The following is a 27,270-nucleotide window of genomic DNA, read 5'->3' as shown; positions in this document are numbered from 1 at the left end:
AGGATGTAGAGGCAGAGAACTCAAAATTCCAATAGACTATTTGAAACCCACAGCTGCATCCATCTAGCAGGGTGATTACTACTTCGCAAATTTAATAGTATGAAGTTAAAAAGACAGGTCTACCCTTATACATCTCAGTGCTCGGATTGCTCCCCCCACCAACTTCCAGTGTATTTGGGAGACACCCCACAGCTAGATCACTAACCACAAGTACAAACCAGGGGATCTCAAGAAGATGGGAGGTTGTAAAGCAAAGAGTAGGCAGCAGACACTCAACCTATTAAAGTGACAACAGATCTGACTGGATACCAGTACAGTGTCAGTTAAGTCATAGTAAACACAAGAGTCTAAAGTTCATCTGACTCCTCCACACACACGTACCAACAAGCTCCAATTTTCATAGCCAGGAAGAAGCTGATAAAAGATACTAATTTTTTCTGTAGTCTGTTTTTCTTGCCTCTTAAGTTTCCCTTTGTTCTTTTTACTATATCTTATTAGTACTTTTATTTAACCATATTTCTTTAAATTTTTATGCTTTTATTTATGTTCTATTTCATGCAGTTTGAAATTTGGTTATATTTCTTTTTGAAAAATTTTGTTGTTGTTTTTGTGAAACAGGGTTCACTGTGTTGCCCTTGACTAGCCTGGAAATTGATGTGTAGACCAGGCTGGCCTTGAACTCAGAAATTCACCAACCTCTGCCTTCAAGTACTGGAATTACAGGTATATGCCACCATACCCAGCAAGTTATCACACTTTTTTGCATCATCATGCAATAATCTTTTATTTATTTATATTCATTACCCCATGTTCTCTTGCTTATTTTCTTTTCTACTATAACTTTACTGATATTAACTTAATCTTACTAGTTTATTTAAAAATTAAAAATCGTTTGTTTTTATTTTCTTCCCATTCTTATACTTTTCTAATTGTAACTACGAATATTTTTAATATTGCTTGCTGCTGCTTCATTTTCTTACAACTTTTTTTTTTTTTAAATGACAGAGTCTTACTATATAGCCCTGGTTAGTCTGGAGTTCACTATGTAGCCCAGGCTGGTCTTGAACTTAAAAAGGTTCACCTGCCTGTATTCCCAAGTGCTGTGATGTGGGCACTAAGCACAGACATGCTGCATTCAGGCAAAACATTCATTCACAAAAAAATACAATAATTTTTCAAAATGAGTTTTCATTTGGTAGAATTTTGGTATGCAGCTGTCTTTTCTGCACATGGGTCTACTCTGGTTCAATTTCCAACTGAATTTTCATCTTTTACTCAGAGTCATCAGCACTTTGTTCCATCTTCTGATGATCCCACATGTAAGAATTTTGAAACTTAACAGCTTGGAGTATTTCTGTTTTTGAACTTGTTTAACAATTAGTATCAAAGACAGACCTTTTCTATAGTGTTCTAAATACCAGCAGAAGTGAACAACTTTAGGGGAAAATTGGGTAGAACAGATATTATATATGTTGAACTATCATCCATTTCCACTTCAGACTTGGTTTCTTTGGGTTTATTCTCATTAAATTCATATTTTCTACCTGCTCAGATAATTTACTTATACTTTCAGTACCTCTGAAATGTTTACTTACAAAAAAATTGGTTATAGGCTACAATCAAACAGTCCTTGTCAACTATCTTAGCTATGTTTTTAATATTTTTGAATGATTTATGTTCTACAAGAAACACATCTGAACCGTGAACTGTAGAAACTTGATAATGTACTTCATAGACAGCTACAAACTCAATGCTATAATTTTCCTCTGCTCTTTTCCTCTACATTTCTTTATCTCATTCATTTCTACATCTAAGTTTAACCTAAATAATTTTAAATTCAAACCAACACTCTACTTAAATAATGCCATTTTCTGTTTTATGGTCGCAAGCAGTGTATTAGTAAGTTTTAATCATTTTTTGTGTGCTGTGTGTTGTTTTGAGAAATTGTCTCACTATGTAGACTAGGCTGGTCTCAAACTTAGTAAGATCTACCTGTCTCTGCCTCCTGAATACAGGCATTAAAGGCATGTGCCACTACAGTAACTCTGGCTTTAATCAATTTTAAGTACACTTCTACCCCTTGTATGTTTTGTGATGTTGCTATTATGACAGTTTGTTTTCTCCTCTAAATAGTATGGGAATGTGGTCCTCAAACAGACTACTCACTAAGATCTCCAAAAGAGTTGCAAGAGATCTCCATACCAAGTGCAAACTACAACTCAGAAGCATAAGAAACATGAGAGCGTGGGGCACTGACTCCTCCAAAAGATCATTCCTCATCTACAGAATTCAGAGACACTAAAATGTGAAACTGGCAAAACAAAGAATTTAAAATTTTAGTAGTAAAAATAATCAATGAGGGGCCATCAAGATGGTTAAGTGGGTAAAGGTGTTTGCCAACCTGCCTATGGACTGAGTTCCATCTCTGGAAATCACATAGTGAAATTAGAGAACTGACTGCTGAAAACTGTCCTCTGACCTCCAGACACGCACACACACACAGAGGCAGGTGATCTAGATAGCTCTTCACTCTCTCTCCTCTACTCCAAATCCAATCTTCCAGTCTCATCCACAGTCTACAACACATCTTTAAGGGATGGTACAGACCTTCCCCTCCAAACCTTCCTCTTCCCGGCCCTGAACCCCAGCAGGCATTCCTGTGAAGCCCACAGGTCACTCTGGCCAGGCAAACAGGTAGGCTAATGCAGATCTTCATCAGTCCCTCCATTCCTCCAAGTCCAATCCTCCATTCTCATCCCCAGCTCTGCAGAACATTACCTGCTATAGACTCTCCTCACTCTCTGTCCCCAAAGAGATTCTGGAGAAACATCCTGCTCTCCTCCCTTAACCCCACCTTCCCCTACCCAACCCATCCTACCTGTCAGATCCCAATACCTAGAAACACATAAGAATTTCCAACACACAGCCACGACACTCTCCTAAGAACTAGAGGGTAACAGAAACCAAGTAACAAAGCATCCACCCAATAAAGACAAAACCAGATATCAGCATCTAGAATTATAATCTTCACAAACCAGAATGCCTAGACATCATTGTAAAAACACAAAAACAACAAAGACAGTATGTCCCCACTAGAGCCCAGCTACCACACCACAGCAGGTCCTACTGTAGCAAAGCTGAAGCATAAGAAAAAGGCCTTATAATAGCCTTTTTAAATATGATGGAGGTCCTTAAAGAAAAAATTAATAAATCCCTTAAAGAAATCTATGAAATCATAAACAAGCAGTGTGTGTGTGGGGGGGGGGGGAATTTTCAAGACCCGAAAGTGAAAATAGAATCAATAAAGAAAACCCAAACTGAGGGAAATCTAGAAATGAAAAATTCAGGAAGTTGAACAGGAACCTTGAACAGGTAAGAAAAAAGTCTTACCAACAGAATGCAAGAGATAATCTCAGGCACTGAACACGATAGAAGAAATGAATACCTTGGTTAAAGAAAATGTTAAATCTAAAAAAGTTCCTGGTAGCCAGTGGCAGTGGTGGTGCACGACTTTAATTCCAGCACTTGGGGGGCAGAGGCAGGCGGATCTCTGTGAGTTCAAGGCCGGTCTGGTCTAAAAAGTGGGTTCTAGGATAGGCTCCAAAGCACCCGAGAAAGCGTGTTGGATAAAGAAAAACAAAAAACAAAAAACAAAAAAAAGCTCCTGGAACAAAATGTCCAGTCAGTCTGGGACACTATGAAGACCAAATCTAAAAATAATAGGAATAAAAGAAGGAGAAGAAACACAGGTCAGAGGCAAAGAAAGTATTTTCTTTTTTTAAAGATTTATTTATTATATATACAGTGTTCTGTCTGCATGTATGCCTGTAGGCCAGATCTCAGTATAGATGGTTGTAAGCCACCATGTGGTTGCTGGGAATTGAACTCAGGATCTCTGGAAGAGCAGCCAGTGCTCTTAACCTCTGAGCCATCTCTCCAGCCCTAAAGTATTTTCAACAGATCAAGAAAAACAAGTATGATATGTATCCACTTATGTAGATATTACCTGTTAAGTCACTGACAAGCAAGCTACATTCTGTAAGAACCACAGAAGCTAGGTTAGGGTAAGGGACTTGAGAGGAGGTATGGATCTTCCTAGGAAGGAGAAATGGAATAGGTAATTATGGATGGAAATGGGGGCGTTAATTGGAATGGAAGGATCAAACAGTGAGTGAGAGAGAAGAGGGATGTGAAGGAGGGAATATGGGAAGGGACAGCTCAAATACAATATAAACATCTTATAATACATACCTATAGAAAGGTAATCTAAATGAAATTGTCAAATAATGGGGAGACAGAGCCCCATCTGTACATCATTCATCACCAAATGAAGCTGCCAGTGCCGGGAATGGGTTATATCTAATTGAGTTGTTGGCCAAAGGAGTCCTCTGGGAACCTAAACAACCCAGGCTATTTCAACAGCTATTGGTGGTTCTCCACAAGTTTAAGACTCTATTGTTGAAGATAGCACCTACACAACTTATGGAACATGGAGAAGTTGAACTTGTTCCTACCTGGAGTCTTTACCCCTACAGAATAGTATTCACAGTTCTGAAAGGCACTCTATACACCACCAAAGGAGAAAGGTAAACGCCAACCCATCTATAAATCTGCAAGAGGGATCTGCCTGTAAGATACTCTCGTGTAATAGTGGCACAAAGGCCCATCCCCGAGATGGAATCCATACCCAAAACTTCTTAGGTGGCTAAGAACTTGAAACTAGTTAGGCCAGGGACTACAGCAAAATCAAATACTACTGTTCTGCTAAAGGAACAGCAATAAAATGACTCCTAGCAACATTCTGCTATACTCAATTATCTGTGCCTTGCTCAGCCATCAGAGAAGCTTCCTCCTACAGATATGGGAATAAATACAGAGACCCACAGCCAGACATTGTGCAAAGTCAAAGAAAACACCCAGCTCTGAAAGGATGTTTTCATCAAAATTCCTCCCTTCAGGGCTCAGGAAACTCTGAGGAAGAGGAGGCAGGAAGAATGTAAGAGTCAGATAGGATGGAGGACACCAAGAAATCAAGGCCTTCTGACACAACATTGCTGGTTGCACATACGAACTCACAGAGATTGTGCCAACATACACAGGGCCTGCATTAGTCTGCACCAGATAGGGTCCTAAAGCTTTGAAAAAAAGCGGACACCCCCGCCCCCATCCTTAAGCCAGAAACTGTCTCCAAGTCACAGCCTCTGGGAAATGAAAAATTAGTTTTCTCCAAGGAAGAAAGGTTCTCAATGGAAAACCAAACCACTCTTCATGGTCTGCTCCTTGCCCAGCAGTAGTAGATGGCCAACACAAAATGAATTCAATAACATCTTTTGAAGTTCTTTGTCTCATAATGTTAAGTCAAGGCATTTTTTAAAATTTACCATTAGAGGTGATATATATATAATATATATATATATATATATATATATATATATTTATTTATTTGAGTTTTTATGGCATTCCTGTGTGTACCAATGTGTATGTATGTCTCTACATCTATATCCATTTCTTTTTTTTTTTCTTCTGTTTTTCTAAATGCATTCCTTTGGCTCTTTTCCATGTTTGGTTGTTTGGTCATATTCCAATTAATTTATTTTTTTTTACTTATTTTATTATTATGGATGTGGATCTGGATAGGAGGGGAGGTGGGAAGAAACTGGGAAGAAGACCGGGAGGGGAAACTATAATCAGAATACATTGTATGAAAAAAAAATCTTTTGTTGTTGTTGTTTTTGGGTTTGGTTTTTTTTTTTTTTTTTTGAGACAGAGTTTCTCTGGGTAGCCCTGGCTATCCTGGAACTCACTTTGTAGACCAGGCTGGCCTTGAATTTACAGAGATTCTACTGCCTCTGCCTCTGGAATTAAAGGCCTGGCTAAAAATCTATTTTCAATGAAAGAAAAAACAACTTAAAAAACAATGACCTTGAAGAGGATACAAACAAACAAATGGATCAATTAAAGAAATCAGTCTAGGACTTGTACAAGAACTACATAACAAAGAAATTCAGCAGATTAGATGAGAAAATAATCAATATGGGCAAAGTTGACATTATGGAATAAAAATTCAGCAAAGAAATCTGGAGATGCAAACATAAATGTAAGAGATGAAAAGCACAATGGGTCAAATAAAAAATTCAGTGGAAAGCATCACCTATAGAAGACAGATTATCAGGGATGAAGGACCAAATTGAGGAAATATTACCTTCACACATCAGTTAAGTGGGGAAGCAGAAGGAGGAGGAGGAGGAAGAAGAAAGGAGGAAGCAGCAGTAGCACAGCCACAGCTCCCAGAAATGTTGGGATATTACGAGGACACCAAACCTAAGAATTCAGTGGGTAGGAGAAGGAACTGAGGTAAAACTAAGCCGTTGAGAATCATCTATTTCTTGAAGTTACAGCAGAAAACTTAACAAATTTTAAAAAGCTAGACACTCAACTTCAAAAGTCTTTTAGAAGCAAAAACACAAATGACCAAAGAAGAGACTCTCTACAACATATTCTGGCCAGTATTTCAAAAATACAAAGCAAAGACAGGCCAGGGTAAGGACACTTGACACGGTAAGAATAGAAAACTGCCCCCTGACTTCACATGAACAGGAAGATACCCAGTGTTAGCCTGGCCTGGTGGCAGATGCCTTCAATCCCAGCTCTTAGGGGGCGGAGACAGGAGGATCTCTATGAGTTCAAGGCCAGGTACCGATACATAGTGAGATCATGTCCCAAAACAAACTAAAAAAAGACACCCAATGCTGATGTCTGGACTCTATATATGCACACATGGATGAGTGCACCTGCATACACAAAGAAGACCTAGCAACTGTAAATATACATACACTGAATGTTCAGGTTGCAATTTCAAACACAAAAAGGAATAAAAGATTACATAGGTCCTAACAGAATAATAGTGGGTGATTTCAACACTGTCATCTTTAAATCAGTAATATCAATTAAAAACCAACAAAGAAACTTCAAAGTCAAACTACATAATAGATTGACATAATAACAATTAAAAAGAAAAATAAAATTGGTAAATTTTACCATGAGCTCCTGTTCAAGTTCTGCATTTTTTGCAGCAATAGAAGAATAGTCAATAATTTTTTCTTCTAGCTGTTTCTCTAGAGTTAAAAGTTGAGAACATTTCTTCGTTATCTGAAAAAACAAAAATAATACACCTTAAAAGTAATGACATACATTTTAAAATCAAATACCTGCTCCTCATTCCAAACCCTAAAAATACAACTAACAAACTGGAGAAATTTATGGTAACAGATACTTAAAATATACACTGAATAATCTTTTCTTGTTGTTTGGTTTTCCAAGACAGAGTTTCCCTATGTAACAGCTCTGGCTGTCCTGGAACTTGCTCTATAGACCATGCTGGCCATGAACTCAGAGACCTACTTGCTCTGTCTCCTGAGTGCTGGAATTAAAGATGTGTGCCACCACCCGGCAAATAATCTCTTAATTTACATTGACGTACATGCTTCAGAATAGAACTAGGCTGATGATACAACTCAGCAGTAGAATGCTTTCCTAACATGTGCTGACAGGCCAAATTATTATAGCCTGCAAAATTATCAATCACAATACACAGAGAAAGAAAATCATTGATGATAAAACCTAATTTAGCTGGGCAGGATGACACATGCCTTTAATCCCAGCTTGGAGGAGGCAGAGGTGGGCAGATCTCTGAGGCCAGCCTAGTCTACAGAGCAAGTTCCAGGACAGCCAGGGCTGCACAGGGAAACCCTGTCTTGAAAAACAAAAACAAAAACAAAACAAAAAAAGGTTTTGGTTTTATGAAACTTGCAGGTAAATGGATGGAGCTAGAAAAAAAAATCATGCCAAGTAAGGCAACACCTACCCCATATATATATATATGGGGTAAGCCTTCAACAGGTATGCTACAATCCATACAACAGAGGTTAGCTATCTTGTAAGGGACTGGGGGCTTACTTGGGGAGGATCTCCCAAAAAAAGGGAAAATATGACTGACTAACAAATGCTTAAGGCCATTTGGGGGTTTAAATAGAAACCTATTTAGTTCTGAGTAGAATCTTCCTAAAATATATACATATATGAAAGAAACATAAATGGAGTCACCAAATAATGGGGAGACAGCGCCTCAACTAGCTATCTTTGCCACCAAGTGAAACCTCCAGTATCAGGAATGGGTTAACTCTAGTTGAGTCATTCACCAAAGGGGCCCAATGGAAACCCCAAACATCTCAGGCTATTGCCAAGGCTATTAGTTGCTCGCCACAAACTGATGGCAAGGAAACACCTACCTATCTCACTGAATATGGAGAAGTCAAGCCAGGGCCCGACTAGAGCCTTCCCCCACTGACTGGTGTTCACACAGTTGGAAGGTCCTGTGCATGCTACTACAAAAGAAAGGTAACCATCAACCAAGCTACGAACACTGCAATCTAAAATGGTGAGGTGTTGGCAAGACACTGGTGCAATCATGGCACAATGTGGGAGTAATCAACTGCTCTCTGGCTGAATTTCAGGCCCCTCCACAAGATGGAACCCATGCTGACACTGCTTGGGTGGCCAAGAACCTGAATGGCACAAGATAGACCATGGACCTAGGGGAAAGCCAAATACTATTGGTTTTGCTAAAGGAACAGGTCAATAAAAAGACTCCTAAAGATATTCTGCTACATGTAACATGAATAAATAAACGACCCAGTGACTGATATTGGGGTTCAAACTTCAAGCTGAAGAACAGAAAAGCAAAGTAGCAGGCCACTGGCTCTTACCACTACCTCAGGCTGAATGGGCTCATCCTGCTGCCTCTCCTTAGAAATGCTGGAGAATCCTCAATGTGGCTGGAGAATGAATGCCTGATACTGAGACCTTGCTCCTGTTTTACATACCTCCCTAATGCAGGGCTTAAAGGCATGAGATCCCAGGTGCTGAGATCATTTTTGTGTGAGCTGTTTCTAGTTAAGACTGGATCAATCTTGTATAGATTTAGGTGGCCTTGGACTCACAGAGATCCATCTACCTCTTAATCCTGAGTCCTAGGATTAAAGGTGTATGTCACCACCTCCTAGCTTATGGCTGCTGGGATTAAATGTGTGTGCCTGGCTTCCATGGCTTGTAGCTGACTTTGCTTTCTGAATCCTCAGGCAAGCTTTAATAAATCATAAACAAAATATCACCACAATTCCCATTTTCTCTAATACAAAAAGAAGATTGCTACAACTAATATAAGAAAAACTATATACAATAAGTACAGTAAGTATATACAATATATATACAGGCAATAAGTTTATCAACAATACCTAGTCCATTTGCATTTGACAAGTTCAGAGAAAATATCTAGTCCATTCTCATTTGACAGATTCAGAGAAAACACTTCATTATCTATTCTATCTTGTTGAGTCCAAAGTCTTGTACCTAATTTACTTTTTACTCTAATTTGCATCATCTAATTATTCTTTAATGTCTCTCAACCTTTTACACTTTATGTATTTTTTGGTGGGGTTTTTTGGTTTTGTTTGTTTATTTGGTTTTGGTTTTTCAAGACAGGGTTTCTCTGTGTCAATGGAGCCTGTCCTGGAACTAGCTCTTGTAGACCAGGCTGGTCTCGACCTCACAGAGATCTGCCTGCCTCTGCCTCCCCAGTGCTGGGATCAAAGCGTGCGCCACCAATACCCAGCTATACTTTACATATATTTAGTGAAATTTTTCTGAGTCTGGTAAACAATGAAAACTATACTAACTAGTCTTCAACTTCCTCAGAGACCCAAGAAGGAAATATTATTAACTGAGTAAGCAGGAAGTACGAACAAGCAACTTCCAAAAACTGTTGAGAAATGACAAAAAAAAGCTTGCTGTCTGGACAGTCAACCAAGATTCCTCTGCAATGTTGAGGTATCCATCTTCTGCCTATAGGCCTAGCATATTTGACAGATTTTTCTTTGAAGCAGAATTCTGAAGGACTATCTCACCTTGTCTTGGCAGGGTTTTGCAGTCACTCTCTTTTGTGTCCTGTTTGTTCAATTTGGATAGAATACTGTCAGCAGTTGAGACAAGGATGCTTTCTTGCCTGGTGGCTTACCTTTGCCACAAAGAAAGTAAACTCCATGTGAGTTTCTTCGTTACCCATCATCTTCTCTGTAGTAGATTGGTGCTGCCAGGAGCAGACATGTCTCATTGTCATAAAAAAGAACCTATGTTATTGAAACATGTTAAATGCCATATTCTGTAGATCTCTGAAGGGTTTGAAGATGACCTGTCTTTCTAAAATGTATCTCTGTGACTTTGAAAACATACCTAATGTGACTACAAGTTCAACTGTAAAAGGTGACTAATTTCTCATCTACATTTCCTTATTAGCTTATATAGTTGGTAGTAATAACTTTCAAGAACTAGAAATTTGCATTGCATTGAAAAATGAGCTGTATAGGTACACTACCTTGGACAAGATTAGAAACATGTACAATATGTCCTAAATTAATCTCAAATTTGTATCAATATACAATATTTGTATACAGTATACAGAAGTCCAATCCAATGTAAAATATTTAAAACTAGTTCTTTTTAAAAGTAGATTCAATAATTTACCTTTTTATCTTATCATATCTATATCTACCCTTTTTCTTTTCAAGAGTAGATTCAATAATCTGCCCTTTTATCCTATCATATCTTTACCCTTTTTTTTCTCAAAACAAAAACCTTGAATCTAATGCCCTTTGTTCAGCTTTCTTTCTGACTGTAACCCACAACATTTTGTAACCAATCTTATTAAAGAATGACAAATATCTATAATCCATTGAATGACCAAAAGCCACCCACTCCACCTCTTGGAAATGTGGGCATCATTTTCTTAAAGTTACTTTCTGCTGTCTGGGATCAATGGCATCTTTAGAGGATGCTGAAAAGAAATTTTTTTTGGTTTAAATGTCAACTTGTATCATTTTTGTCCAGTCTATGCATAATGGAAAAATGCAGGGCTTGTCTCAAGTACTAACTAAAGTAGTCTGTGAGGCTGGATCATCTCAGTTGGCCTCCTTAATACCATTGTGAGCAGTTTGTAGTCCAAGTCGATCTTTACTTGGTATTGTTCAGCTTAATGGTGTTGTCATAGTCCTAATGGAATAGTTGTTGTGGGGCTCCATCTTCTTTTTTGTTGTTGTTGTTTGTTTTGTTTTGTTTTTGGAGACAGGTTTCTCTGTTTTAACAGTCCTGGCTGTCCTGAAACTCACTTTGTAGATCAGTCTTGCCTCAAATTCACTGAAATCTGCCTGCTTCTGCCTCCCAAGTGGTAGGATTAAAGGTGTTTGTGATCTCCACCCAGCTTGGATTCAATCTTCTTTTTGGAAACATCATAGATCACATTATTTCTTTTCTTGGTAATTTTTTCTGGGTTGCTCTCCTTTCTTTCTTGGATGCTTATTTGTCCAAAGGTCTTAAATTCTTCAGATGGTTTTATTTTCCTTCTAAATCTCTTTTATCACCCAGAACAGCTATATCCATAGATCAGTGCCCCATTCATCCATTAGCAGAGAAGTGTTTTCATGCAGTAAATGGGAACACAAAGACTAGGGGGAAGTTTGTTTTTGCTTTGTTTTGTTGCTTGGTATGTATGTTTCTTGGGTCGGGGGAAGCTGTTTGGGTGTTTTTCCTTTTGTTTGCCTGCTTGCTTGTTTGTTTTCTAAAGAGAAAGAGAGAAAGAAATGGCATAGAGTTTGGTGGGTGAGGAGATAGGTAGAATCTAGGAGGAATTTGGGGGAAAGGAAAAGTATGATCCGAATATATTGTAAGAAAAAAATTGCAATTTAAAGATTTATTTTAAAGGGCTTATGGGAAATTCCCTAGTCTATGAATAAAAAAAACCTGCAGAATATAAAGAAGAAAGTTTCCTCAGACAAAAACTATTAAGAACCTTATTGCTGGTAGATCTGCACTAGAAAACTTTTTAGAAGTTGTACAAACAGAAGAAATGTACCATACAGAAATTAATAAGCTAAATGTATAACTTCTTAATTAGCTAACTGAAAAACATGCATTATTACCTTTTCAGACTATAACCCACAGTATCAGATTCACAGGTAATGTTTTAGAATGGGAATTCATGAGTTATAATTACTGAATTATGGTTGCTAGATGCTGCAAGATATTTGATTACACCGTGTAAAGATATGCCATTGTGACTGGTTTCATAAAAAAACTAAACAGGCAATAGCAAGGTAGGAGGTATAGCTTGAACTTCTGGACAGAGAAAGCTCTGGGAAGAAAGGTGATTCGCCAACCAGACATGGAGGGAGCAAGACATACAGGAGGAAAGGTAAAAACCACGAGTCACATGGCAACACGTAGATGAATAAAAATGGGTTAATTTAAGTTATAAGCTAGTGGGACAAGCCTAAGCTATATATAGGTTGAGCTTTTATAATTAATAATAAGTCTCCATGTTGTTGTTTTTTTGTGTGTGTTTGTGTGTGAACTGGCAGTCCAAAGAAATATCCATCTACAACTAGAAACTCAGAAATCTACATGTTTACAGGTTTCCTGGGTGGCTCTGATGTTTGCTAAGATTTGAAATTCTCTACTACCACTCCTTTTTCCCCAACCACAATCTAAGATCTAATGTAATGTTATTACATTAACATATTCTATTACTTCCATCAAATTTGAAAACTTTTAGCTACTAGGTTGTTTTTGGTTTTGTTTTGTTTTGTTTTTTTAACATATGAAGCTGTTTAATTAGGGTGATAGCAATTTAAAATACCAGTTTGTGAGGATACATCCAGTTTGTCAGAGAGAACTGTGACCTCAGGTAGCCCTAGAGCTGAGGAATAGCTTTGATCTTTGGCAAAAGCTGTGAGTCCACGATTTTCTGATAGGCCTTGCAATGCTCTGTAATCTCCTATTTCTCCTTCTCTGGGTCAAAGATCTCGCCTGCCCTGGTGCCTGGGCTCTCGAAGTTGCTTCTTCTTGAAGCAAGCATCAGTCAGGTGTTTGGGGATTTTAACCTTGCTGATATCAACTTTTGTAGAGGTGGTGATGACAAATTTCTGGTGTGTTCTTCCCAGACGAACTCTGATGAGGGCAAGAGGTCCTGTCACAAGTAGCAAGCCACTGCCCAGCTGCTTCAGGCAAACCACCCTCTTGCCCCTGTGGTTCCTGGTGAGGATGATCAGGACAGTCCCCTGAGTGATGCTGGCATGCAGCTTCTCACATGCTGACTGAAGGGCTTCTTGCCATGGCTCAGCAGCTCCCGAGGAACATCTTCACTAGGGTAACACGTGGGCATTTTTCGAAGCATAACCGCCTGGGTACCACCACTCTTGTCCCCACCAACTGGTTTAGTGACAGTAGCAAGGACCTTCTCCTTTTTCTTCTTTGCAACCTTGGTATTTGCAGCTGAGTATTTTTTTTTTTTTTTTTTTGTACAGGGCCTTTCTGGAATACATAGCAGATCAGGAGTACCTGCCAACTCCTCTAACCAGGACAGGGTTATGGCTGCAATGGGACTTCCCCTTCTTGTGCTTTTTAACCTTAGGGTCACCCTTTTTGGCTGCGCCAGCAGCAGGGACACCAGCTGCAGCAGCATCAGCACCAGCCTTCTTGGCTGGTTTTCTCTCGTTTGTGTCAGACTTCTCGGCTTTTCACCCACCATCTTGCAAGATGGGAAAGAGAACTAAGTTCCCAGCTTCCAGTCTATCTACTAGGTATTATTTTCCTACTTTCAATATAAATTAAACATACATTTCTGCCAGGTGGCAGTGGCACACACCTAACTCAGCACTCAAGAGGCAGAGGCAGGCAGATCTCTGGGAGTTCGAAGTCAGCCTGGTCTCCAGAGAGAGTTTCAGGACAGTCAGTACTACACAGAGAAACCCTGTCTCAAAAAACAAAACAAAAACATGTATTTCCAATAGGGTTTTAAAAGAATTTATAACTGATATGGTATCACTTTCCAAAGCCTTATAAATCTAGATTTCAATAGTTACAAAACCCCATCACAATCCCATTTTTATACTTCAAAGTTTAGTACTTATTCCCTCATAAATGCAACTTACTTCATTTTCCAGTTTGGTAGCATTTGAAGCTTTCTCCAGCAGCTCCTCTTGAATTAGCTGAAACTGGCTAGTTCTGTGTGCCATGTTAACCTTCAGATCAGAGTTCTCAGCTTCTATTTGTGCCAGCTTAGCATGCAGTTCTTCTATTCCAGCAGCAAGTCTTTCCTTCTCTCTTTCATAATGCTTCTTCATGGTATGCTGGTTTCGATCTTTTATACTTTCTGAAATTAAACACAAAGGAAAAATTTCTCTAAATAAAAGTTCCAGAGTCAAAAGCCAACTTAAATGGTTGAAAGATTTAATGATAAAGTTTAGTAGGTACAATACAGCACATGAAGAGACGTAAGGACAGAAGGCCTTCAAAGCCATAATATTCTTCCATAATAAAATGACCTGGTGCATGTGGGCAAGAGGACAACGAATGGATGGAGGTCGAGGATAACTCGAAGAAGCTGGGTCTTTCCTCCCACTATGTGGTACTGGGGCTCAATCTCAAGCAGCAAGCTTCATGTTAAGCACCTGATCTGCTAAGCCATCTCACAGACCTAACAAGAACTTTATTAAAAACAAAATCTCTAAAGAAACCTATTTTTAGCTGGGGAATGGTGGCACACGCCTTTGATCTCAGCACTTGGGAGGTAGAGGCAGGCATATCTCTGTGAATTCGAGGCCAGCCTGGTCTACAAGAGCTAGTTCCAAGACAGTCTCCAAAGCCACAGAGAAACCCTGTCTCAAAAAACAAACAAATGAACAAAAAAATTATACTTAATGAATCAGTGATCCAAATAAATATAAAATAAAAACAAAGCTAGGCATATAGCTTAGTGGTAGAGCACTCGCCCAATGTGTAAGACCCTAGATAGGATTCTTAGCTCCACAAATCAAAACAGCTAAAAACATTTTTTACTAAAGAGAAGACAAAAAAGATGAACAAAATAGATTAGTAGATTAAATCTTAAAAAATAAGTAGTTAAGCTAAATCTGAATATCTAATACATTGCTTATTAAAAATACAGTGTCTGGGCCAAGGTGATGCATACTTTTAATCCCAGCACTCCAGAGACAGAGGCTGCTGGATCTCTGTAAGTTTGAGGCCAGTCTGGTCTCCAAAGCAAGTTACAGGACAAGGTCCAAAGCTACACAGAGAAACCCTGTCTCAAAAAAAAAAAAAAAAAAAAAAAGAATGAATCACAGTGATTGTATATAAAAGCAGTGACAATTACATGCTTTCTACAAGAAACTCCTTATCTACTATTGCGAAGTTCAAAGACTGGGAGGAAATTCTATCAGTCAAACACTAATAAGAAAACTAAAAGAGCTACATTGATTTCAAACAAAATAAAAAATATTATCAATAGATAAAAGGGACACTTAACATAATAAAAGGGTCTATTCAATAAGAAGAGATGACAATATGTATGTATGAATAACACCTTTAAAATACAAGACTAACAGAACTAAAAGAACATACAAACCAACAATCACATATATTTTAAGATTTTAATACTACTCTCTCAGTAACTGACACAATAAACATATTCAAAATCAACAGGTATGAACAAAATTTAAAACTGAAACTATCAACCTAATGTAATTGATATTTTCAAAGACAGGGAGGGGCTGGATACGTGGCTCAGCAGGCACGGTCCTGCAGAGGGTCTCTGGTCTCTGTTCAGTTTCCAGCACCTGGCAGGCAGATTGTAATTGCCCATTATCCAGATCCAATCTGATGTACTCTGTTGGCTTCTGCAGTCAACTGCACTCATATGCACATACTCCCACAGAATGAGAAGCAGATCTCTGTGAGTTCAAGGCCAGACTGTTCTACACAGCAAGTTCCAGGCCAACAAGGCCTCATATGAGACCTTGTCTCAAAAGACAAACAACAAAAATTAGAGTTAGGGATACAACCCAGTGGTAGGTCACATTCTTATCATACATAAAGCCTTGAGCTGAGTAACTACTACTAAAAAACTAGTAAAATCATATGACTACTATTAACGATACAAAAATATCCCTGACTATAAAGCAAAATAAGTCACACTAAAAAAGACAAACATAGAACGTAAGGTTCAGTCACTAAAAAAGCACTGTATTGTTTGAATTATATAAAATGAAATTACAGCTGGGCATTGGTGGCACACGCCTTTAATCCCAGCACTCGGGAGGCAGAGGCAGGCAGAACTCTGTGAGTTCGAGGCCAGCCTGGTCTCTAGAGCAAGTGCCAGGATAGGCTCCAAAGCTACACAGAGAAACCCTGTCTCAAAAAACCAAAAAAAAAAAAAAAAAAGAAAGAAATGAAATTACAACACAAAAATTAGTGGGATACAAAGTACAAAGTATTGCTTAAAGAAAAGTTTAGCTGGGCAGTGGTGGCACACACCTTTAATCCCAGTACTTGAGAGATAGAGGCAGGCAGATCTCTGTGAGTTTGAGGCCAGCCTGGTCTACAAAGCTACACAGAGAATCTTGAGGAGAAAAAGAAAAAAAAAGAAAAGCTTAATCTTTTAAATATTTATATCTGAGAGGCTGGAGAGAGGGCTCAGAGGTTAAGAGCGCTAGCTGTTGTTCCAAAGGTCCTGAGTTCAATTCCCAGCAACCACAAGGCAGCTCACAACCATCTGTAATGAGATCTGGGGCCCTCTTCTGGCATGAAGAGATACATGCAGGCAAAATAGTGTATACGTAGTAAATAAATAAAATATTTAAAAAATGTTTAAAAAATATGTATCTGAAAAGAACAGCTTTCATTTTAAGAGAAATTAATAAAGGACTGATTATACAGTTCAGTCCCTGGTTTAGTCCCCAGCACTAAAAAGCAACAACAGAAAATTAAAACTAAAGGAAACTGAAAAGGACTATAAGTGATCCTGATAAAAGTGTTAGATGTTTTGGTTACGGTGATAGTGACAAGTATACAAATATTTAAAAACAAACATGCAAACCAACTGCATATATATATTTGGTTTTTCCAAAGGGTTGCACTATGTAGCTATGGTTGTCCTTGGACTCACTATGTATACCAGGCTGGCACTGAACTCACGGAGATCCTCCTGTATTGTTTTAACTTCAGCACAGTGGCTCTGCCTTAATCTACTGCTATCTCAGCCAGCAACTCCACAGTTACCAGCCTCTCTAGCAGCTGTGTGGAAGCTCAGGCCACAGCCTGGCAAGAATTCTGCTCTGGCAGGCACTGGCAGCAAGGAGAGAGGGTTAGGTAGTTGCTGCTCAGTCTCTCTAAGATCTCAGGTTTTCACCTCAGCCTATGAATCTTGAGTCTTATTCTAATTAGAATGATAGAGATTTAGTTAAAGCTACCTTTAGCGGCAGCAACAGGGTCAATGCCTGTGGGAGAGGTTACAGCCTGAGCAGCCAGACCACCGCTAGAGAAACAGGCTACTAACTGAGTTAGAATTGCTGACTGAGAGAGCAGTAGATTAAGGTACAGCCATTGTGCCCAAGTTAACATAACAGGCCTGCCTCTCCTCCCAAGTGCTGAGTTAAAGACATGTGTCTCCAATTGCAACGTGAATGCATATTTGAAATAGGTACATGTTACTGGATAAAATTTTGTTTCAGCAATATATTTTTAAGCGATATAAAGTCTAACCATTACACATTAATTCCTGCTGTCTTTTCAAACCATAGGTATTAACAGGACACTAAATGCCTTGTTTTGTTTTGTTTTTTCCAGACAGGGTTTCTCTGTGGCTTTGGAGGCTGTCCTGAAACTAGCTCTTGTAGACTAAGCTGGTCTCAAACTCACAGAGATCCGCCTGCCTCTGCATCCTGTCCCAAGTGTTGGAACTAAAGGCATGCGCCACCACCGCCTGGCTGACTAAATGCTTTTCAATATTATCAATAATCTGCTCCTTTAGAATACTATTGGCAAAACTGATTATAATTTGTTAAAGGAATTCAACATAATATACTCACCAGCTTGACCACCACCTAGTTTTACAGGTTCTGTTTCTAAAACACTTGTTTTGCCACCTTCCTGAACATAAGCAGCAGCATTATGAGATAACTGGCTCACAGTCAGGTTTGCATGAAGCTTCTGAATTTCAGCCTCTTTTATTGCAAGCTTAATCCTAGCACAAAAAAAAAAAAGCCAGACTAACATTATTACTAAGATTCTATTTTAAAGTAGAGAGAGGGAGAGACAGAGACAGAGAGAGAGAGGGAGAGACAGAGAGACAGAGAGAGGGAGAGAGAGACAGAGACAGAGAAACTAATAAAATGAGTAAAAACTTTAGGACTCTGGTAACAGTCAATCCTTATGCAGGACACAGAAATTCTTGTTTGGTTGGTTTATTTTTTTGTCTTTTGAAACAGGGTCTCACCACATAGTTCTGGCTGTCCTGAAACTCACTGTGTAGACCAGACTGGCCAAAAACTTAGAGGTCCACCTGCCTCTGCATCCTGAGTGTTTGAATCAAAGGATACACACACCTAGCTAGGAAATGGAGTTCTCACAAACTACTAGTTGGACAGCAAACTGCCTTGGCCACTTTTCAAACATGATTTATTTTTTAAATTGAAAATATAAATACTCTACAACCTATAAGCTCTGTTTATAATAGAAGAAAATCTGAAAACTAGGTAACTATCAGAGAATGGGTAAATTAATTGTGACATAGTTCTAGGAAACATTCCTACAACTATTTTTTTAAATCATAATTCTTTGTTGATTCTTTGGAATTCCTACAACTATTAAAGTATCCAAACAAACCTATCCTTTGACCAACTACTCTATCTCAACAAGGACGATTTTTAAGACTTATCTTATTTTTAGCATGTATGCGTCTAATGTCCTCTACAACAACAGTACATTCTCTTACTCACTAAACCATCTCTCTCCAGCCCTGATGTTACATAAAAACAGCAAATATAAACATTAGTATACATATTTATGCCTGTGTGAGAATGTAAACATTTACAATATGCATAGAAGAATATACATTCTAATTGATAATGAAGGTTATATTGGAAAGTAGGGAGGGACGATGGGACTGGCAAAGGGTCAAAGGATATCCATCTTTTAATGTTTAATTTTATTAAGAAGAATAGATTTGAAACAAACACAAAAAAGTTAAAAAAATCAATTTTAACGGGAAATTAGTATTTTATAAGGACCAACAAAACATTCTATTTACTGTAACTTTAGAAACTCAAAAGCTTACCTCAATTCTGAAATCATCGATTTATTTGCCTCACAGCAGCCAATGCGATTGTCCTCCTTAATAGAAAAACTATTCGTCATGTGCTTAGAAAAAGATGACTTAAAGCCAACTATTTCTCTTTTTAACTGCAAATGTAAAAACAAACATTTATAAGCTTATAATAGCTTTAAGATACAACTGTTTTCTTACATAGAACACTCAGGTTAAAAACTATGAATTTGCCGGGCATTGGTGGCGCACACCTTTAATCCCAGCACTCAGGAGGCAGATGCAGGTGGATCTCCTGAGTTTGAGACCAGCCTGGTTTACAAGAGCTAGTTCCAGGATAGCCTGCAAAGCCATAGAGAAAGCTTGTCTCGAAAAACCAAAAAAAAAAAAAAAAAAAAAAAAAAAAACTATGAATTTTGCCAGGGTATGCGTCACACGCCTTAATCCCAGCACTTAGGAGGCAGAGGCAGGCAGATCTCTGTGAGTTTGAGACCAGCCTGGTCTACAAGAGCTAGTTCCAGGACAGCCTCCAAAGCTACAAAGAAACCCTGCCTCAAAGAACCAAAAGAAATAAAAATAAAAATAAAAAACCTATGAATTTAATGGAAACAATCTGGTATCTATAAATACAATGTATAAGCATGTTTGAGTTATATAAATCAGTATGAATACATTTTGAAACATAATAATTAAAATGAATTATAGTACTTAAATAAAGTGTTTTCAAAAACTCATTAAGCAAAGTCTTTCTAGATGAATTTATTTATATGTAGCAATATTTGAAATAATGACAGAAAGGATACACATGAATTTCAAAATAATACAGGACTTTAAAAAGTAGTCATGACAAACAGCAAATCACTCAATGACTAAAAACTTGTAACTATAACCAAGTCACATTTTCTAAAAATAAAAAATTTCATATATCCAAGTCAGACTTAGTACTTTATGAAACAAAGGAGTAAACATATATTATAGTCACCTTTAAAATCATATGTGAAACCACTCTTGACACTGAGCACAAATATAGATTTCAATTTAAAATGAGTATATTAAAATGAATATATATATGCATATTACATTTCAATCTTTTTGTTTTGTTTTGGTTTGGTTTTGGGTTTTCGAGACAGGGTTTCTCTGTGTAGCTTTGGAGCCTATCCTGGCACTCGCTTTGGAGACCAGGCTCACCTTGAACTCAGAGATCCGCCTGCCTCTGCCTCCCAAGCGCTGAGATAAAAGGTGTATGCCACCAATGCCCGGCCACATTTCAATCTTAAAAGGAAACAAGCTGTATACTGAATAACATCTAAGTAAAGCTGACAAAGCAAAGGCGAGGAACTTAGAGCCTGCTCCTGCTAACTGCTCGTTAGGCTAGTATTTCTCTGCAACCACATTTCTTCAATAGTGAAATGACACTATCAAAACTGATTATTTCCAAGTTACTTTCAGCTTCATAGTTCCATGGCTGACAATACTTTAAAACTGGTAAGAATCTGCCATGCAGTCCCATCCATTCTTAAGTGAAACAAACCATGACATACGTTTCTCATGCTTTCCTTTATTTCACAACTGTCAATGTCACATTTCTGACTCATGTATATTCACCTTTCTAATATCATTGACATCAGAAAAAAATAAAAATTAAAACTGTACTGAAAGACTAGCTCTCACAAACTAAGATGGATATAGAGAGACACAACAAATGTCAACAAGGATGCTGGAAAACAAGAATTAATGCTAGAAGAGTTCTAAACGTGTAGTTTTAGAAAACATTTTGACAGAAATTTACTGTATTTCCCAGAAATTTTACTCTTAGGTATCTATCCAAAAAAAATTGAAACATGTCAACAAAAAGACTTGTATGACAACATTCACAGAAGCACTATTCATATAGACTAAAAGCAGAAATAGCCCATATGTTCACCAATTAGTACTTAAAAAAGACTGGACAAACAGGAGAAACAGGTGAAACAGAAACCCAAAGCGATGGTCTGTACAACAGCAAGCTTCCTTTCCACTGCACAGTCAGTACACTGCATTTCTCTTCACTTACACTTACTGGCATCTGGGACATCAGTTTTTCTAAGCTTCTTAGTTCCAACCTTGAACTATCAATTTCCTGCTGACACAAGTCCAGTCGTTCATTCTGTGTTGCAACACGAACCTTCAATTCTCGGTTTTCATTTATTAAAGAAAATTTTTCTCGCAATATTTCATCTTTGTCCTCTAACTCACTCTCTAGCTTCAGGATACTTTGTCTAGACTCAGTTAACTGTGACATAACTTCTGAATTTTTCATTGCCATAATTCTTAATTTTTCTTTTCCACTGCTATGCTCTTCTTTTAACTGCCTATAAAGAAAACAGCATTAAAATGAAAATAAAATGAGCATATATTTTCAATAATCAAATTTATACACTCAAACTCTGTACCAAGGGCACAACACACACACACACACACACACACACACACCAAAAAAAAAACAACAACAACAAAAACAAAAACAAAAACAATAGGCGAAACTCAACTGCCACACATGCACACTAACAAAGCACCATGTACTCCAAGGATCAGATATCATTATGCCATTTACATGACTGTTTTGACACCCACCCCTCTCATCTTTGTGGACTTTCAAGAGGAAGATCTGGTTCACCAAGCTCTGGGAGAGCAGAAAACGTTGCCATACCCCATGAATATGCCATCTACTTCATAACTATCTGTAAGTATCCAAACATAGAACCAAGGCTGTTATCCTGCTCCCTCAACACAACCCCCTCCAATCTCTCTTTGGTGTGTATATTTTACTTAGCTTTACTAAGTTATCTTCTGATTAAACTCTCTCTCTCTTGGCTGAATTTTCTCTGAGAACAGATTATAAAAGAAAATATTTACGCTGGGCATGGTGGTGTACATCTTTAATTCTCACACTCAGGAAGCAGAAATAGGTGGATCTAAGACCAGCCTGATCTACAGAGTGAGTTCCAGTATGAGCCAGGGATATATAAAGAACCCTGTTTTGAAAACAAAAAACAAAAGAACAAATACAATCTGAAAGAACAAACCAAACTTAAAAAGAAGATAGGAAGAAATAATTAAAACTAGGCAGAAATTACCAGGTGGGGTGATACATGCCTTTAATCCCAGCTCTCAGGAGGCAGAGACAGGGAGATCTCTGTGAGGTTAAGGCCAGCCTGTTCTACAGAGCAAGTTCTAGGACAGCCAGGGCTGTTACACAAAGAAACCTTATTCTGAAAAAAAAAAAAAAAAAAGGAGGTATAAATTAATGAAATCATTAAAAGCATTTGTTGCTCCTCACATGGGGACTGAAGTTCAGATCTCAGCACCCATGTCAAGTGGCTCACAAATGCCTATAACTCCACCTGGTGGGGGTGGGGAGGGAGGTTTAAATGTCACCTTCTGGTTTCTGAGAGCCACTACACATACCTGCACACACACTTAAAACACACACACACACAAATAAAAATAAAAATTTCTAAAAGGAAAAGCCAAAAAGATTAGAAAACTGTAAGTCAAATTAAAATTAACCAAATTTTAACCAAAATTAAGCAAATTAACCAAAGAAAGAAAAGATCCAAATTAATAAAATTAGAGATGACCAGGTTGGCTTTATTCCAGACATGCAGAGGAGGTTTAATATACACAAATATCATAAGTCATACAAATGGACAGAGACAGAAATCAATGATCATCTCAACAGATACAGAAAACACCTTTGGCAAAAATCCAACATCTCTTCATAGGAAAATTCCTGGAGAGAACAGGGACAGAGGAAACATACCTCAACACAGTAAAGGACATGTATAACCAACTCACAGGCAACACCATGTGAAACAGAGAAAACACAGAGGGCTTCAGAACACTCTCTTCTGGACAGGAGACACCACTATGATCACGATTCACAGCCTGTGCCACTGCCTACACTATGCCTGTGTATGACTGGGTCTGCTAAAAGAGAAACAGGGAGGGGCCTTACCCTTCCCCGATGAACTACTGACTACTGACGGATCTGTAAAGAGAGGGGAGTCATTGTCGTCAGCTGTACACTCACCCTCAAGCCCACCAGGCTCTATTAGATAGTACCAAACACACAGACACAGAGGCAGCCCTGGTTAAACCCAGCTGTACACAGAACAAGAAGACATGAACAGGAGAATGGCACTTGGGAGTGATACTGAAAGAAGTGACGGGGGACGAGAGACTGGTGGAAGAGAGTACTCAGAAATATTGTGTGTATATATGCCTACCTGTATATGAAATCTAATTTAGTGAAAATGTAAATCTAATTAATAGAACATAGACAGTGGTGGATTATGTGCATCACGTCTGCAAGATCATGGATTTGGTCTTCAGTATTGATAGGTAGAGGCAATGTCATAAAAGAAATGTCTAAGTATAAAAATTATTTTATAGCTGGGCAGTGATGGCACACACCTTTAATCCCAGCACTCAGGAAGCAGAGGTAGGTGGGTCTCTGTGAGTAGACCAACCAGGGACAGCCTGGTTGGTCTACAGACTGAGTTCCAGGACAGCCTCCAAAGCAATACAGAGAAACCCTGTCTCAAAAAAACAAAACAAAAAAAATTCAGAATAATGTACCTGAATTTCTCTTTCAAAATTTCAAGTTCACTTTTATACAGATTACACTTTTCTTGAAGTCTTTTGTTTTCTTTTTCACAGTTATTAAGATTTTTCTCTAATATTTCTTCTTCAGCTTGAACCTAAAGCAAAAATTTGTTTTAAGTGAATATACTAATATAATCACAAGTTTTACATTGTTTCAAGCTAAAACTATGAATAGTAATTTTAGAAAAAAACGGCAAGAGGATCTCTGTGAGTTCCAGGCCAGCCTGGTCCACAAAAAAAAAATAAATAAAAAAAAAAAGGAAGGGAGGGAGGAAGGAAGGAAGGGAGGGAGGGAGGAAGGAAAAAGAAACAGGAATAGGTTAAACATTTCATATATTTAAGTCCCTGGACCTACAGTGAAAAGAAAAATATAACACAAAAGATAAGGAGGAGGATGTTACTACTTATTCAGAAATCCTTAAGTGCCAATAACAGACTAGAAAGAACAATGTCACCTGTAGGCAAAATGCTCAGGCCAAACATGAACAAAGCAAGCAATTCAAACAGCAATTATACATCCAAGTAATTAAGAACTGCCTTTAGGCTGAGTGGGTAATGCAGGCCAGGCAAGCAGATCTCTGAGTTCCAGTCCAGCCTGGTGAGCTAGTTCCAGGACAGCTAAGGCTACACAGAGAAACCCTGGGGAAGGAGAAGGGGAGAGAGAACTTCCCTTCAGTACAAGTGTTTCAGAAATCTAACTTGGGAAATTTTAAAATACTTCCAATAAAATAAAATCTTTAAAATTATTAGTGATGGCTCAGGGCTTAAGAGCACTTACTGTTCTTACAAGCTCAATTCCCAGCACCCACATGATGGCTTGCAACCGTCTGTTAACTCCAGTGCCAGAAGCTTTGACTTTGACACCCTCTTCTAGAAAGCACACATGTAGTATGCAGACAAAAAACCATATATATATATATATATATATATATATATATATATATATCTTAAAATAACCATTGAAAAATTACTATTCCATAGGCAAAAACATTCTATGTATTATCTACTTTTCGATATGGACAACAATAAAAGTGTTGAACACCACTGAGTTTGAACACCACTTCTCTTACCTTTTCCATTTTTTCAGCCACTTTTTCCTTATACTGCTGGAAAGCTTTGCTCAGCTCTTCAGCATTGTACAGTGCTTCATTCCTTTGTCGTTCAGCTCTAAAGTTTTAAAAGAAATGATAAACCTATGGAATGCAGTTGCCGAGCGTTGGTGGTGCACACCTTTAATCCCAGCACTCAGGGGGCAGAGGCAGGCAGATCTCTGTGAGTTCGAGACTAGCATGGTCTACAGAGTGAGTTCCAGGACAGCCTCCAAAGCCACAGAGACACTCTGTCTCAAAAAACCAAAGGGGGAAAAGAAAGGAAGGAAGGAAGGAAGAAGGAAGGAAGGAAGGAAGGAAGGAAGGAAGGAAGGAAGAAAATAAAAGAAAATGAGGCAAAGGGACTACAGCAAATTGGAGGTCAGCCTGGGCTACACTGGTAAAGTCTAAGCCAGCCAAGATTACATGACAATAGCCTATCTCGAAAATAAGTTATTTGCTTTAAAAGAGATTTGGCTCAGTGGTATAACACACAGAGGTTCAATTCTCAGTACTACAAAGCAAATAAGAAAATCTCACATACCTTTTTCCTTGTTTACTTTGTTCAAGTAAGTCCACCTTCAATCTTATACATTCTTCTTTGGCCTCTTGCAAACTACGTTCCTTTTCAATCACCATTTTCTGACTCTGTTCTAATTTTTCTTCTGCTTCTCTATAAATAGAGAATAAATTTTAAGAAATGGAGAAATACAAGAATAAATCAATAGTAGGAATTCAATTATTTTAAATCACTGAGTTAAAAAGACAAATATACAATGAGAAAGGCATATTCATAAGTTATCAATACTTTACTTTCATTAAATGAGAAACCCATCTAAAGTAAATCTCACATCATATTTCACATTCGATGACTGAGTGTGGTAGCACACACTTCTATTCATAGCATTCAAGAGCAAAGGATCAGGAACTCAAACTCATCCTTAGCTACAGTCTTCAAAAAAAAAACAAACGTATTTCATACCAACTAGAAGCCTAGTATATACTTCAGTTGTTGTCATTTTTACAATCAAAGATATCTTTGACTTTTCTACCCAATGAAAAACACAAAAATGGAAAAGTAGGAAAAAGTACAAATCCTAAGCTGGAAATTTTTTGTTATTTGTTGATAATTATCATTCAGTTACCCAGAATACTGAGAACAATCAAAATGAAAAATTACTAGAATAACAAGAATACTTGCTGCTTTTAAAGGGGATCAAAGTTTGATTCCCAGCACCTATAACAGCACCTATAATTCCAGGTACAGGGAATCTGACACACACTTCTGGCCTCCATGAGCAAGAGGCATGCACATGGTGCACAGACTTACATGTAAAATACACACACACATAAAATAATTAGAATAAATATGAGTACAAGAAATAGCTGGGCTATTTCTTTAATACCAGCATCCAGGAGGCAGAGACAGGCAGATCTCTGTAAATTCGAGGCAAGCCTGGTCTACACAATGAAACCCTACCTTAACATACAAACAAATGGCAGCGAGATTGCTAAGAGGTAAAGGTGCTTACCACTAAGGCTGATGACTTGAGTTCAATCCCTGGAACCCACAGGTTATGAGTAAAGTAACTCCAATAGATTTCCCTAACTTTGCATGTGTGCCATGGCATGATCACACCACTGCCCAACCCCGATGAAGAAATAAATGTAATAAAAACATTTTAAAAAAAGAAATACCCAATTAAAAATAACTATTATATGTGATATAAAAATCAAGCCAGATACAGTGATGTATGCCTTTTGTCCAACCACTTAGGACACTGAGGCATGAGGATGACTTGGGCCCAGGGGTTCAGGTCCAACCTGAACAACATAGCAAGACCTGGTCTCTCAAACCTATGGAGATTAGGTAACTAGTAAGAGCATACAGGAAATAAAATGTTATAAAAGGGAAAAGTGTAAAAATCAGGAAGGATTAAATGGTATGGGAGATGGGAAGGCAGGGTAAAGAAAATAGGGGGAGGGAGGAATACCTAAAACTAGAGGTCTTTTGAAAAAGCCATATGGAGACCTACTACTGTAGAAGCTCCCTAAAATATACACATATACAAAAGTTTAAATGGAGTTATCCTATAATGGGGGGGAGAGGAGCTCCCTAAGCAGACGCCACACTTTACCCAAAAGAAAAATAAAAGGTACCAGTTCCCCCATACCAGTAACAGGTTACCCTTTTTTGAGTTATTGGCCAATTGGCCCATGGAACCCCAAAAATTACAGTCTATTGCCATGGCTCTTAGTTACCCTTCAGAATTGGATGGTAAGATCCTACTGCTGAAGATGCTACATACTTGGGTCATAGAACAT

General features: G+C 38.1%; 1 protein-coding gene and 1 pseudogene across 11 annotated transcripts in view; both read right to left on the bottom strand.

The window, feature by feature from the left end:
• Ccdc18 (coiled-coil domain containing 18) overlaps positions 1 to 27,270 on the bottom strand; it is a 94,819-nt gene that overhangs the window by 56,939 nt on the left and 10,610 nt on the right. For 8 of the 11 annotated variants that reach the window (XM_027425941.2, XM_027425934.2, XM_027425939.2 and 5 more), the window contains 8 exons: positions 25,490 to 25,618; positions 24,928 to 25,024; positions 23,831 to 23,952; positions 21,264 to 21,561; positions 19,223 to 19,347; positions 17,976 to 18,130; positions 14,040 to 14,260; positions 7,039 to 7,149 (listed from right to left, as the gene is read on the bottom strand). In XM_027425941.2, the coding sequence (XP_027281742.1) occupies positions 7,039 to 7,149; positions 14,040 to 14,260; positions 17,976 to 18,130; positions 19,223 to 19,347; positions 21,264 to 21,561; positions 23,831 to 23,952; positions 24,928 to 25,024; positions 25,490 to 25,618 (1,258 nt within the window). The remainder of the gene's footprint in view (positions 1 to 7,038; positions 7,150 to 14,039; positions 14,261 to 17,975; positions 18,131 to 19,222; positions 19,348 to 21,263; positions 21,562 to 23,830; positions 23,953 to 24,927; positions 25,025 to 25,489; positions 25,619 to 27,270) is intronic. The other 3 variants (XM_027425938.2, XM_035447242.1, XM_027425942.2) reach the window with 2 other exon arrangements.
• Positions 10,645 to 13,855, bottom strand: LOC103159859 (annotated as a pseudogene).

Source organism: Cricetulus griseus, chromosome 7 (assembly GCF_003668045.3).
Source record: "Cricetulus griseus strain 17A/GY chromosome 7, alternate assembly CriGri-PICRH-1.0, whole genome shotgun sequence".
Lineage (NCBI taxonomy): Eukaryota > Metazoa > Chordata > Mammalia > Rodentia > Cricetidae > Cricetulus > Cricetulus griseus.
Note: the sequence above shows the minus strand (reverse complement) of the source record. Positions and strands in the feature narration are given on the sequence as shown.